We start from the raw sequence: 15,406 nt of genomic DNA, 5'->3' as shown, positions 1-15,406 counted from the left end.
TGAAGGAAAACATCGTGACGAAACCGGCACCTTAGAAATTCTCTATAAGAATTTTGAAGATATGTGCAGTCTGCCAATCCGCACTAGGCCAGCGTGGTAGATTAAGGCATAATCCCTCTTAGTAGTAGAAGAGGCCCGTGCCCAACAGTGGGACACTGTATAATACAGAGCTGATATTATAATAAATTTTGTTAATTACTGATCTGTTCTTGGAACTATTTTAAATTACTAAATCACCAGAAATACTATTATATTAATGCATGAACGATGTTTTATGTTTATTATTGTACCCGCGTATTGTGCATTAATTCGAGTTTGAAAGATGTTCGTCGTCCGGACTGGACTGTTCCGTACCTAAACACGATTACATGCCAAGTTTTAGAGAAAGCTGTGCATGCTTATAATAATACAGTCAACAATCGAAACACTTTTATATTTAAATACTCTTAGCAAGAATAAATTAATTCTCTCTTGCAACAAAAAAGTTGGCTACTTTTCGGTATTCGCCATATTCGGCCTCTTTTCATCCTTTTCCGTCCGAATACCGATTATCTAAGTAGTATTCGGCCTAATATCGAACACTTGTTGTAGGCAGATATTGGTCAAATGGAAAGATTAAGTAATTTTTTAACACGAATTAAAAAATAATCAAAATTACAAATGTCTAAACTTTGTATTAGAATTGTAACTCGTGAAATTAAAATTTAGGAGACGAAGATTATAATGCAGTAAGACAACTTTATTTGCATTTTTAGTGCTTAGTTTGGAAGGGAGGTCAGTACATTTGAACAAACCAGCGAGAAACACACGTTGATGAAGTTACACCATGTGTTGGCCGAATATTCGGCTATTCGGCCAAGGAGCCCGCCGAATATATAATACTAGCTTTTGCCCGCGGCTCCGCCCGCGTTATAGTTTTTCAGGCTAAAGTTTTCCGTTATAAAAGTAGTGGTTTTCCGGGAGCCTATGTTCTTCCCAGGGTCTCAAACTGACTCCATACCAAATTTCATCTTAATACGTTAGGTAGTTTTTGAGTTTGCACGTTCAGGCAGATAGATGCAGCGGGGGACTATGATTTATAATATATTTTTTACAACTTTTTAAGAGGAACAATCCCGTCATACATCATTGTTGCATAACTTAAACCGTTTACGCAGCGCACGCAACGGAAGCTCTCAAAACTAATAAATTGTCCCCGTGTTTGCAACATGTTTCATTACTGCTCCGCTCCTATTAGTCATAGCGTGATGATATATAACTTAGAGCACTCCAAAAACAAAGGGCTATTCAACACAAAAAGATTTTTTCAGTTCGAACAGGTAGTTTCTGAGATTAGCCATTACTGCTCCGCTCCTATTAGTCATAGCGTGATGATATATAACTTAGAGCACTCCAAAAACAAAGGGCTATTCAACACAAAAATATTTTTTTAGTTCGAACCGGTAGTTCCTGAGATTAGCCATTACTGCTCCGCTCCTATTGGTCATAGCGTGATGATATATAACTTAGAGCACTCTGAAAACAAAGGGCTATTCAACACAAAAAGATTTTTTCAGTTCGAACCGGTAGTTCCTGAGATTAGCCATTACTGCTCCGCTCCTATTGGGTATAGCGTGATGATATACTTATAGCATATAGCACTCCACGAACAAAGGGCTATCCAACGCAAAAAGAATTTTTCAGTTTGGACCGGTAGTTCCTAAGATTAGCCATTACTGCTCCGCTCCTTTTGGGTATAGCGTGATGATATATAGCCTATAGCACTCCACGAACAAAGGGCTATCCAACGAAAAAAGAATTTTTCAGTTTGGACCGGTAGTTCCTGAGATTAGCCATTACTGCTCCGCTCCTATTGGGTATAGCGTAATAATATATAGCCTATAGCACTCCACGAACAAAGGGCTATCCAACGCAAAAAGAATTTTTCAGTTTGGACCGGTAGTTCCTGAGATTAGCGCGTTCAAACAAACAAACAAACAAACAAACAAACAAACTCTTCAGCTTTATATAATAGTACTAGCTTTTGCTCGCGGCTCCGCCCGCGTTGTAAAGTTTTTCAGGCTAAAGTTTTCCATTATAAAAGTAGTAGTTTCCCGGGAGCCTATGTTCTTCCCAGGGTTTTAATCTGTCTCCATACCAAATTTCATCTTAATACGTTGGGTAGTTTTTGAGTTTAAGACGTTCAGGCAGACGGATGCAGCGGGAGACTTTGTTTTATAATATATTTTTTTAGAACTTTTAAGAGGAACAATCCCGTCATACATCATTGTTGCAAAACTTTAATCGTTTACGCAGCGCCCGCAACGGAAGCTCTCAAAACTAATAAATTGTCCCCGTATTTGCAACATGTTTCATTACTGCTCCGCTCCTATTGGTCATAGCGTGATGATATACAGCCTATAGCACCCCACAAATAAAAGACTATCCAACACAAAACGAATTTTTCAGTTCAAACTGGTAGTTCCTGAGATTAGTCATTACTGCTCCGCTCCTATTGGTCATAGCGTGATGATATATAACTTAGAGCACTCCACAAACAAAGGGCTATTCAACACAAAAATAATTTTTCAGTTCGAATCGCTAGTTCCTGAGATTAGCCATTACTGCTCCGCTCCTATTGGGTATAGCGTGATGATATATAGCCTATAGCACTCGACGAACAAAGGGCAATCCAACGCAAAAAGAATTTTTCAGTTTGGACCGGTAGTTCCTGAGATCAGCCATTACTGCTCCGCTCCTATTGGGTATAGCGTGATGATATATAGCCTATAGCAATCCACGAACAAAGGGCTATCCAACGCAAAAATAATTTTTCAGTTTGGACCGGTAGTTCCTGAGGTTAGCCATCACTGCTCCGCTCCTATTATGTATAGCGTGATGATATATAGCCTATAGCACTCCAAGAACAAAGGGCTATCCAACGCAAAAAGAATTTTTTAGTTTGGACTGGTAGTTCCTGAGATTAGCGCGTTCAAACAAACAAACAAACAAACAAACAAACTCTTCAGCTTTATATAATAGTATAGATAGATTCGACGTGTGGTCGAATAGGCTACTCTTTGCAAGACTATATATTAAAAAAAATCGTGAATCTCAATTACTCATTATTTGCGTTAGGTATGGAAAAAACATTAAAAAAAAATACACGTCGAATTGATAACCTCCTTTTTTTAAGTCGGTTAAAAATAAACCAATGCCTCATTAGTAACATAATTAGCAATAACAGTGCATTGCCAATGCTTCATTATCATTAATATTAATAGTCGTTACGGAATACAATTAATGCTTAAATTTCCCCAATTTGTTTCGATGGAAACGTAGATTATCAGTTAACCAAAACTGGCCATTCAACGAAGTAATAATATAATGAACCATGTGTTCGACTATGGTAAAACCCGAACATGCGACGCATTTTTGATGCCAACGTTGCACATATCGCTTCATTTCGTTTTAGGTAACTTTCACTTCATTTTATTTTCATTTTCTTCATTTCGCCATCAATATGGGCACATACTAATTTAAAACAATGCACTATGTACAGCCGTCGCGATCGATTGCACCAACTTTAACATAACATTTTATAACAACATTTGATAACATTATTTCTAACATAAACCTTTAAACAGTTTATCACGTGTATTAATTATTTAACCCAATCCGAAACTCCACACCATGCGTCAGATTATCATGCAATTCACTGTTCCCAAATATAAAATCAATTAATTTGATATTACACAATTTTTATTTTCAAGGGCCATTAAACCTGTTTGCGTAATTGGTATTACATTTGCGGTAACCGAAATTACTTTGTATCGTAATACTTTTTATTCCGCAATTTTACGTGGAAGTAAAGTAAGACAGTTAGCATGTTCATTGATAATTCTCTCGATAGGTTTTAACATCGTATAAGGAAATCGGCGAACGAAAATTACCGCTTGATTCATAAAGCTTAAAAATTGGGTATAACGTCTAGTTAAGAAAGAAATAAATATAAAAAATATTTCAACTTCCATTTAAAGGCGTTTCCATTTAATTCATCAGACGTAACATGAGATAAAAATTTCCTTATACGAACAGTTTCAAGATAAAACAAAACCTTTTTAGCTTTATGCTTGATTGTATTACGATTAATTTATTATCTTGGGCGCAATGTGCTTAGGAATAGAGCGGCTGCCAACTGATGCAGGCCGTTGACTTTGTACGTGAAGTGGCAAGGGTAAAAATCCTGACAGGTGTCAATGAACTTTTCTTAGCACATGACACGATCACACGGCTGATGAAACCGACCGCAAGAAAAGTGCACCGCGTGTTTTCTACGTAAATACGCATAGACATTTAGTGACATCCGGCGCATCAATAGGCTTGCTTCCTATCTCCGGTGAATGTTTCCGCAGGTGACATCATTCGATTATAATTTACATGTAATTTTACTGAGTAAGGTTTACAAGCAATGATTAATGCAATAATCTTCAGCGTCTTTGTTATTGCCGTATCAGCTGTTTTAAGCTATTTACGTGATTTTTCACATAAAACACGAATGTTAAGGGTGTGTCATCGTACGTTACGCTACGGGCTTGCGCATTGAAAATGTGTTTACATGACTCACGCCGTTGATAAGCCGGCGTTTTGTTCGACGCTTGGCGCTTAATCACCCATGGCACCATAAACTATACAACGCCAGCAATTATTTGATACTGGTATATTCCGTTCATGATAAACTTCATATGAGCATGATTGATTAAAAAAGAATAAAAGCATTGGGCGTGAACAACCCAATGTCAAGTTTAACGGCCCCTACGTATCAGTCATTAGCGCTATAAATATTTATTAAGTTTTATGTGACGAAAATAGGAACTGGCAGGTATACATATAGTTACAAAGTAAGGTAGGTATAAATGAACATTTTACTGGTTTGCCTTGACAATGTAACCCTCAACTTGAGTTGACATCATGTCTTAATAGGAGGTGTTTGTGTTCATAAAAACTGCTCTGTTATTTTTTAAGGAATCATATCTTGTATATAAATGTGTGATAATGTTTTTAAAATGAAATCTCAATTTATTCAAGTATTAAATACAAAGGCACGCCGCATGACACGGGTTGAAGGGACTGAGGTCTACTCAAAACATTGTAACGTATCCCTAAAAGTGTTTAGTGTTTTGAAAAAAAATATGTTAGACCAATTCTTTGATTCAACATGTCCTGGCAATTTCATCATTTCAGGTACCTGTGGGTATTGACAGACTTCAAATGGAAGAGTCACAATTACCTACATATAGGTATTTATAGCCATTACAGACGTTTTATTAACTGTGACACAATTATGTCACCATTTTACATAATCGTCTATAGAGTTTTAGGGGACTTTTCATAGCGGTTTTCCTTCCCTCCATTGATGATGAATACGTTTGTAATGCGCCTATGAAGCGAATGATCGCTTGATGATTTATGTAGCCAAAATAGCAACGACGTACCCCGTGTGCAGCCTTTGCTGTCCATGAGTGAAGCGTTCTATGTTTTATCGACACAGCACATAAGTAGTTCGCAAATTGTCCAAATAATACGAAAATTGAAGCTACATGTATATTTTTATTTCTACTACTATTATCATACATGAACATTACTTCCTCAATAAGTTTTTTTCACGTTACTTTTATGTATATTAAAAATAGCAAATAGCGTAATCAAAGCGTTCATGATATGCTGAAGTCATTTAAGTACAAGAATGCGGTAGCGAGGGGCAATCAAGGAGTACAAATAGGGGGCGGGATGCATACGAGATGCCACTACGCTGTAACGGTCTGAACTTAGCGTACCGTGGTTTGACTCGTTTTGCGACTGCGGTCTGTCGCTAAAAATGCTAAGTTGTCAATGAAAATTGTCTATGGGTTGGACTCAGTAGATAAAATGAAAGAACAAAGAGAAAGGGACTACTGGAACTTTCAGAAGTTTTACACGCGAAGAGTATTGCTAAACTACCGATCAGTTCAAAAACCTCACACTGGTGCTTTATGCTGGAGTTCGAGTCAGTTTGTACAGGATTTTGAACCGCGATATTGCAATAATACACGAGACAGCTCTATAAACGCACCCTAAAACCGCTTATTTATATCTTAGTACCTATTAATTTAAAAAAAGTATACTCCTTATATTGATTAAATATTATATACCCAATTCAACAAACTAACTAGCTTCCCAATCTGGTTTCGTCTTAGACATGCTTATGTAAGCCACCGAAATCGTTTTTGTCTCTGTTAGGTCATGGTATATTAATTCACGAATATTTCAACAGGTTACGTTATGTTTTAATTTGTTTCGAGGAAACCTTTAGAACGTTATGTAATCAAAGATGAAACGGCAAGACGTGGAACAATTAAATTAGCGGTATCGATTGGTATATCACGTATTTATCTTAAGTCCCGGCTCGCGTTGCGACATGGACAAAGATCGTCATGTTGCTTTGTTTCAACTTTCTGATGATGCGTTCTGTTTATTGTATGATGTCAGTTTGTTAATCGTTGTGAACAATGAGGTCTAGCATTTCGGTACAATTTAATGATACGAAAATGTACACTGTTATTGTATCGGCGATCTGTAATGAATGATAAAATTGAGGTAGGTCATGGCAATGTGTGCTAAAGACTGAATGGTAATAGGTAGAGGCGTAATAAAGGAGATGATATTAAGCCCATGTCTAATTTACATATTATACTCGTACATACGTAAACGAACGAAGACATTAATGATTAATACGAACTGGATGAGCAAAGGCCGTGTAGAGTTTGAAGACTAAGGTGATATGGCGCCGAGAGAACCAGACGCGACTAACTTTCATTATAACTTTTGTATAAAAAACGTTGTTCAATCTAAGTGTAGTAATTTTGCTGTGCTGTGATAAAAAACGAACCACGCTACACTACTACGCTTTTTCTTTTTTATGTACAATATAAGTATACAATGCCATAAAGGAGGCTAAATTTAATAAGTGCATAAATTTTGAATGTCTAACAGATCATAGCCTGATTGAAGCATTTAACTATTTTGTATCAATAAAGATAGTATTAGACCCTAAAGAGTCTGCAATTTGTTGCTGTTAAGCATTTAAATGAGGCACGAGACATAATTATATAATGCATTATTTTGACAGCGGAATAAAACGGATCGTTTATAATTCATCTCAGATGGTCTGATGATGTTCATTAATGTGACACGCCAGTTTCCTGTAATAAAGTTATGAAGGTACGACATACTTTATGATGAAATACTTGCCCACCTTGTGATCATTGAAGGCATCTGAATAAATATGTAGGATATTGACTTTCTTTCGCTACCATGTTAATGTTATTATCTCCTACAATTTTTTTTTAATAAAAATGTACGCTATACTGCAAGCATTTGTACTATTACCGATATTGACCAAACTAAATATAATACTTTGGCATCTTGTATCTTATGATTTTCTTTAATTTCTAGAAAATTCAGATTAGTCTAAGTAATAGAGCTTATAGGTTATCGAAATAAGAACAAGTTCAAAATAACTCATTAATCTCATAAAGGGTACGTAGTTCAAATGACTGCCAAAAAGCTTGAGACGAAATTATTCAAACAATTGAGCAGATAACAGTCTGATTTGATATCATTACAATTGATACGCAAAAAAATATGTCCACGTGATTTACAAGATCCTTTCCGCAGTAATTGTTGCGTTAACACAACATCTATTGTTTCCTGGAGGTCGTTTGAACATTAACACCGTGTACTCAGTGGGTGTTGTTATTGTACTACGTTTACTAATAACAATACATTATTTGACATTATAAGTGTTGAACACTAAATTGCGGAAAATGTTTGGAGGACATGTGTTTCATATTTATATTAACTTATTACACTGAATTCAGCTTCCGCGCCGTCAAGATATTTACACATACAACAAATATGGTGTCCAATGTCACAGATGCTTGCATGAGGAGAGTGTCGTCATTACGTATAAAGATAAACCTTGGATTTTCGACAGTAAACATCGACCGCAATATATTACGGAACGTCTATTGTCTTACCGATGTGTGAATGTGCGTTTCTTACAAATCGAACTTTTCAGTTCTACGTTAAATTGTTTAACAGTCAACAATGTAGAATTGAATAAGATGGCGGCTCATTCAGCGCGGACTTTGATATTCAAGAAAAAACTATGTTACTGATCGTACTACGCTTCCTCATATTGTCAGATGGCCGAGTATTTATCCCTTTGTAAAACTTCGTTAAAACTAATTTAATCGTTTTTGCGTGAGTCGAGCGCAGACTTAAAAATACGTAAAAAATTTACCGTGGCGTGAGTTTTGTTCTCAACGTGTACAATTTTATTTCTGAGCATTGAAAAATAAGAGCATACCAAATGGTGGATGCAACTTTAGTTTCAAAATTACCGCGACCGATGGTGACGCAAACATTTCATATAAGTTGTCAACGTCGCCCGCGGCCACCTGGAAAATGGTGACATGTCTGACGGCTTTATTTTATTTTTAACGATTTTGTTACGCCAGTGATCAATGAGACACGTAAATGGGTGAGAGTTTATGCTGTTCAATAATAATGAGAACACATTGTTCCGATTATTGATAATACACACAACAATTGCTAATGGTATTTTTAAAATATTAAAAAATACAAGTTTTAACAATATTATGTGTGTAAATCGTAATGACTGTAAATGGGTACGAGGTGCAGAAGCCTTCATATTGTTTAGTACAATTGGCGCATGCTTTTTCTTCTTTTTGTATGCCATTGTTGTTTTACCATCAACCTCGCAAGATTTCTCTGATTGTAATACGATCTCGGTAACAATCTTAACACAGTGTTTCAATATTTCCCATAATTGTAATGACACTAAATGCAACTGCGGCTCTGTTTTCTATCTTTGATTTATTTAGTTTTTGCACGCTCGAAATAAATTTCTGCTCTGATTTGTATAAATATTTTACGTTTGTAGTTAATTGTTAATTCAAAACTTTATATTTGCAATAAATACTAAAAAGTTAATTATACATCTGCATAATTATGTAATTAAATGACTATGTATGTAAAATATAAAAAGTACAATGAAACCGGTAATCTAAAGCCGTTTAAAATGTATGTTATGTTACAAACATTAACAGATGTTGTACGCCATTCGGTTATATAATGTTTGGTAGAATACCCACCGATCCTAGTGGTATTTCAATACATTGCTAATAATATGCACAGAAACTAAATTGCAAACGCAGCTGTTTGGTTTACTTTAGAGATTCAGCGCAGGCCTCAGGTTTCGAAAATACAGTCTATTGAAATATAAGGAGAGATTGCGTCATCCAGGCCATGACACTCCCGTACCAAGTTAATGTAAAGCGATAATTGTGGTAAAATCATTCGAGATCATACATACAAGTGAGTATATACGAGTTTATCAGAATGCGGGCAGACGTTTAAAAAAAGACCTTCCACCGGAACAATGGCTCTTTGATGTAGGCAGTACACACTCCCGCGCGGGTTCGTCGGTAAATAAATATTGTGTTGAACCGTGCGCCGAGGATCAAGCGCTCTTAACTGCGTTCAGTTAAACAACAACGGCGCGCTTATTGTGTTCACTATTGTACAGTTTGAAGTGTAGGTACGTATGGGCCGTCGTCGCACGCGTAGCCTCGAAAATATTATTTTTAGCCGCAGGAAGGTTCTCAGGTCGTTTTCCTCGCGTTTTGTGTTATAAAGCATAATGCACGTATGTATAGGGAATATGTTAAATAATTCGACAATAGCAATAGGAATTTCCGGATTGCATGCACTATATGTCGGACGTGCATATCCGATCAATGTTCGTTGAAGGATGTTCGTTTAGTTTGTGCATCTACAATTTTTCATTTATTTGCATATCTACTCGCTGTCAAGGCTGATTGCAAGGTCGTGCAAATTAATTGTGCTTGTGGGAGACGTCGCTAAACGTTTAGCTCTATTGATTTTACAAGTGCACGTTTTTTAAATGTTCCAGGTTCACGAGGAAGATGTGGTTGGTTTCGACATATCGAGCAATGGGAAATTCATGATGTCATGTTCGTCGAAAACTGACATGGTTATATGGGATCTGAAAGGCCAGCAGTTGGAAAAGCTCGATACATATTTAATGAGCACCCACGCGGCTAAGATATCTCCGTGCGGTCGCTTTGTGGTCGCCACCGGGTTCTCTCCAGACGTCAAGGTTTTGGAAGTGTGCTTTACAAAAAACGGCGAGTTCAAACAAGTGACAAAGGCATTCGAGCTGACCGGCCACTCATCTGGCATTTACGACGTTGCCTTCGACGTGGACACGTCACACATCGCCACGATATCGAAGGATGGCACGTGGAAGCTATATCACACAAAGAGTGAGTACACATTGAATAGTTAATGCGCAAATGTTACCTTGTTATCTAATGCAATTTACGTAGGTGTCGCTGTATAGACGTGACTGGGGGCAAATTAAAAAATATAGGTTTATAGTTCGACGTCAGCCATTTGAATCTGTAAGTACCACGATGACCTTTGAATCAGGTCAAATATTGATGCAAATATATTTGTGATAGAACCTAGTTTACGTAAATCAAATAACAGGCAAGCTGTGGTATATAATTTGCAACTAAAATTGGGAATAATTTATGTTTATTATATTTTAATTCATACTACTCTACATTAAGCCTGGAACTCAATTATTCGATCTAACCAATGGTCCTTGTCAAATTATTGCAACTTTGTTTCTATTGCCGAGGCATTTTATAAACCTCGCAAACCACGCAGGGGGAATGGCTCTCCACTCTCCCTGCGCGCTTGAGAGGAAACGGGTGTCTAGTACTTATCTAATATAATTATAATGTAGGTACTATTAAACCTAGAATCGAAATTAATCTATCTCATCAAAATGATCTACTCATTTTTTGCGGAAAACTAATAATTACATTAATAACTTAGTTTGAATAATCAACTGTTTAGTTTAAAATAAACTTATTGAAAATATCAACAATACTGCATTATAGTAAGATAAAGACATTTGAAGTTGTAGTATTATAATAATTACAGATAATACCTGACATAATGCTCTTAGTTGTAGACAATGTTATCTGAGAGTTTCCTCTTATACTCATTGTTACATGCCTATTAGTTCATTATCAATAACTGTGCTAGGGTTACTGACATGTATACTTAAGCGGTTATTATTTGGGATTTTATCGCGTTTTTTATATTTGATTTTTCGCGACGTTTCAAAGACTTTGCAGATTCATGGTGACGAGGTGAACTGAGGTGTTGGTCGTGCGAAAAGTCAGTTACAATATCTACCTTCATTTTACAATTATATGTTTATTTTAAATTTTCGTTGTTGACGCTGCAATCTATGAAGAATGAGCTCACAGTGTGTGCTCAAGACACGTCGCGTCGGAAAATATTAAAATATAAAAAACCGCGATAAAATTAGTTTTATTTCAATGTCTAACATTCGCGTAAACATAAAAAAAACATTAGGGTTATTGTTTCTATCGTGTATATAGACGTTTTACATACCTGCTTTTTAGTATGGTAAAATTATCACTGAAACTAAAGACTAAATCAATGGAAACTAAAACCTGGCGATATATACGATGCCAGTCTAATTATTATTAATTGCTACAAATATATTAATCAAAGAGCAAATTCATGATGATTCTTATACGTGTGTAATAAAGTATTATCGATTATCTGGTTTAATATCATCAGCAATCAACAACGCGAGATGATTAAGTGTCGTTCGTGTGATGTGTTTATTATATCAAATAGTCATTAGGATATATTTATATCTGATACAATACAACTTACACGTTTATTATGCATCTCTATTTATTTTAGGATTTATGATAAATCGATGCTATTTATAACGACTTATATATTTCTTAATCGATAGATTTTTTTTTTGTTTTCTTTTTTATGTTGTCATAAATATACTACGTTTTTTTGTTAGTCAGTTTAGTAATACAATTTATAATGTGTAGTGATATGTTGCAATTAGGTCCAAGGTTTTTCTTTATATATTTTTCATAAAGTAGTAGGTCTTCAGTTGTTCCATGACCTTATAGTATAAGTATCCTACAATATTCTAAAACTACTTTGTAGCTTTTTTAATATTATTCTTGAATATAAGTGTCACTATTTTTTCGGCTAAGAACTGTATTAATCTAAGCCTTAATCCATTTGAGTGCAAAATTCTTAAAAATCTTTTCAACTGGTTATTCGTAATATAAAAAATAGATAAATATTCACAAACTTTATAGTTTATAACATAAATATAATAGTATGCTAACATGTAGAATTATATAATTACAATTATCGTTTTAATGATAACGTGTTAAGTAAGGTCAGGTTATAACCAACTGGCGGTATTTACTGAAAACGATATAGTTCAAGATGTTTATACTGGACCAGATAAACTTATTATTAGTATTAGCTCAGAGTAGACAGCTAAAAAACCCCTGGCACAGGAAATATCTACATGATGCCAGGTGAAATGAACTGTTCCAAGAGTATATTCCCTGCGATCTCTGTAGCAACGCTATCCGAGAAGACGGATTACTTCCCCATTAGGGATTATCCTCTCAAATCAGTAAGGGATTGGAATACTGACATAATTATTTGTAACAATAAATATCCTGTTCACCAATATCTGTAGACACTTGTCATCTTTCTCATAAAGTTCCAATAATACCTATAAATTGAATTGCGATATAAATAGAACATTAATGGATTTATTCAACCTTCATATTGCGACTTCTGATGCGAAACTATGAACTTTTAACAAATAACATTTTATCACATCGCGTCGACTCGTGTTTGAAGTACTTTATTGAACGACACGGCACTCCTGCACAACCACGTGTACAGAGCGGTGTTTCGTTTCATTGCAAAGTGCGCACAAGCTGACAACGTGTTAATATATATGTTATACATATACAGTATACTTGTTTTGATTAGAATTATTGCGTGTTCTTCCATCGGCCATTTGCGTAGATCAGTCTAAAAATTGCGTGATTCTTGTTTTTAATGAATGAATGTCGACGGGTGACGTGTCACGTGGTCTTGTTTTGTAGTTGTGTATAGTAGGAAAATACGAATGATAAAGATTCGCGCGTGTACGTCATGCTGGGTCAGCCCCGCGCACGTTGTTTTATAATTCTTAAGCATTATAGCGCGTGGTACACGGCAAATTCCCGCTCTGCGTATAGTGATAATTGAGTTTTCCAGGTTTTATAATTTATATTATACTTAAAATAATATATTTGCGATATTAATAGGACTAATAGGACATGATAATTTAATTACTTAGTGTTTTAATCGAATAATGATTAGAAAATTGGGACAAAATATATTGAAGATGTCTGTGGGCATGACGCAGTTAACACTTCAGCACGGGTTTTGAATGTACACATGAATTGCATATAATTGTAAGTATATTTAAATTGGTTGCTATCAATAACATAAATATTGTAACAATTGGGTATATTTAAATGACAATATTTTAGTATTCTTATTTATTCTTACACTTTTCACATTTCATTTTTACATTTCCGAATGGAAATTGATATAATTTTTTGTCCTCCAATTGTACGTGTATTAGGAATTATTATGTAGAAGTTGGATGAAAATAATAGAATTAACTCAACCACATGAATTGAATTGAATCCTTCTTACCGAAATTTCGGCCACGGCGGCCAATCTCAGCGGAGATCAGCCTGGTACGAAGGAGATATTATAGTGCACAAGTGTGTGACCAATATACAGATGCACTCTGTATTCCTGCACTCACAAAGACCAATAAGACGGCAATCCGATATGACCAGCGAGATTAGGTGCAGGACCAACGGCTTTACTTGCTTTCCGCACGAAGGTATCACACCGTTAACTTCCTGACTCCGAACTGCGCCTGAATAATTTTTAAGATGGAAAAACCCAATCACAATTATTACTTTTGGATCGACCCGGGATTTGAACCCAGGAACCTAATGCAGTATTTATACCGCGCACGGATTACGACTTCGCCACTGATGTAGTCACTCAAACATAGACACGTTATAAAAAACAGACAACGCTATTGAACCCCTTAAGGTATTAGGGCCTTATTTACGTTTTAAATCTATTCACGACAAATAATTAACGACAACTTGGAGAGTTATAAGCTTTAAGCATTTGTCCGTCATTGACAAGTTAATGAACCCTTCAACAACCAATTTAATTTAAAAACATTTATTTTATTTTGATTACCGCTTACAGTCGATAAAGAACGTAATTAAACATCGCCAGGTTTGGAGTACTTAGAACTAATTGATGATGCAAAGCCTCGCCTCTAAAGGTGCTAAGGTCTGAGATGTGTCAATGCTGCACGTCAAAAGCGACGGGATAGGGATTCATTTGTACTAAAATTACGCAATCCCTCCAGTTTCCAAATAAATCTACGTCATAACTCACGTTTATATACTTGCTTAACTTCGTTTCGCCAAGAAACCACACAAAGTAATGTTGTCAAACAGTGTGGAAACGGCATGGAAACGTGTTTGATTACGACTTATATAACCATTGTGACTGAACCAAAGTGTATAAAAACGTAGAGGTTTTAAAACATATTAGGTACCTTTGGGTGACACGTATTTTTTTTCATCAGCCTAGATTATTATTAGCATAAAAAAACTTCCGCCTTTAATGAATAATATTGATATATAAGCTCTGTGTTTATAAGGGATTTGTTTGAATGGTTGTACCTTGATCGATATGTTTGAAGGCCCCTGAAGACTATTGATATTAGAAGAGCTCAGAAATTATTCTATTCATCAGATTCTAGCGAATACGTCTCTAGTAACATTGTTGCTTAATACCCTGATAACGGGTTCATGTCAAGTAGGTTGAATATAAAACCATAAGCTAAAACAATGTTGTATATATATAAACATAAACATTAACGCGTACTTACTAGTTAAAATTGTTGAAGGAATATAAGCCTTCTTTTAAGACGACGGCAAAATTGAAAATTCCATGAAGATTATAAATAATTTACAGTTGAATAACGTAAATAGCCGTCTGTAGGAGGAACGCGAAGGATGTAGCGTGGGCGTGCTCGCAGCAGATGGGTACAATTCGATAAAGGTCATAGGGCGAGAGACGTGGGCGGCGCGAGTGCGTGGGTCGAATTTCCACAACCTTAGTCTGACTTAATATTGATCTAATCACGATACTGTTAAAATAACTCACTGTCTAACTTTAGAGTGATGCTCGGACGTAGTTAAAGATTTCCTGGGAAAGCGTTGCATGTAGCGTTAATAGACACCACTAAAAATTTGTTTTGTACAGCGTTTCATTCGTATATTTTCCAACTGCATTTTGTATTTAT

The 15,406-nt window shown here is 35.7% G+C and overlaps 1 protein-coding gene across 1 annotated transcript in view; it reads left to right on the top strand.

The window, feature by feature from the left end:
* Positions 1 to 15,406, top strand: part of LOC115456137 (transducin beta-like protein 2) — a 77,102-nt gene that overhangs the window by 51,696 nt on the left and 10,000 nt on the right. The window contains exon 4 of the mRNA XM_030185051.2: positions 10,019 to 10,391. Within this exon, the coding sequence (XP_030040911.1) occupies positions 10,019 to 10,391 (373 nt within the window). The remainder of the gene's footprint in view (positions 1 to 10,018; positions 10,392 to 15,406) is intronic.

The sequence above is a fragment of the Manduca sexta genome, chromosome 14 (assembly GCF_014839805.1).
Source record: "Manduca sexta isolate Smith_Timp_Sample1 chromosome 14, JHU_Msex_v1.0, whole genome shotgun sequence".
NCBI classification, from domain to species: Eukaryota; Metazoa; Arthropoda; class Insecta; order Lepidoptera; family Sphingidae; genus Manduca; species Manduca sexta.
This window is presented reverse-complemented; position numbering and strand designations above follow the sequence as displayed.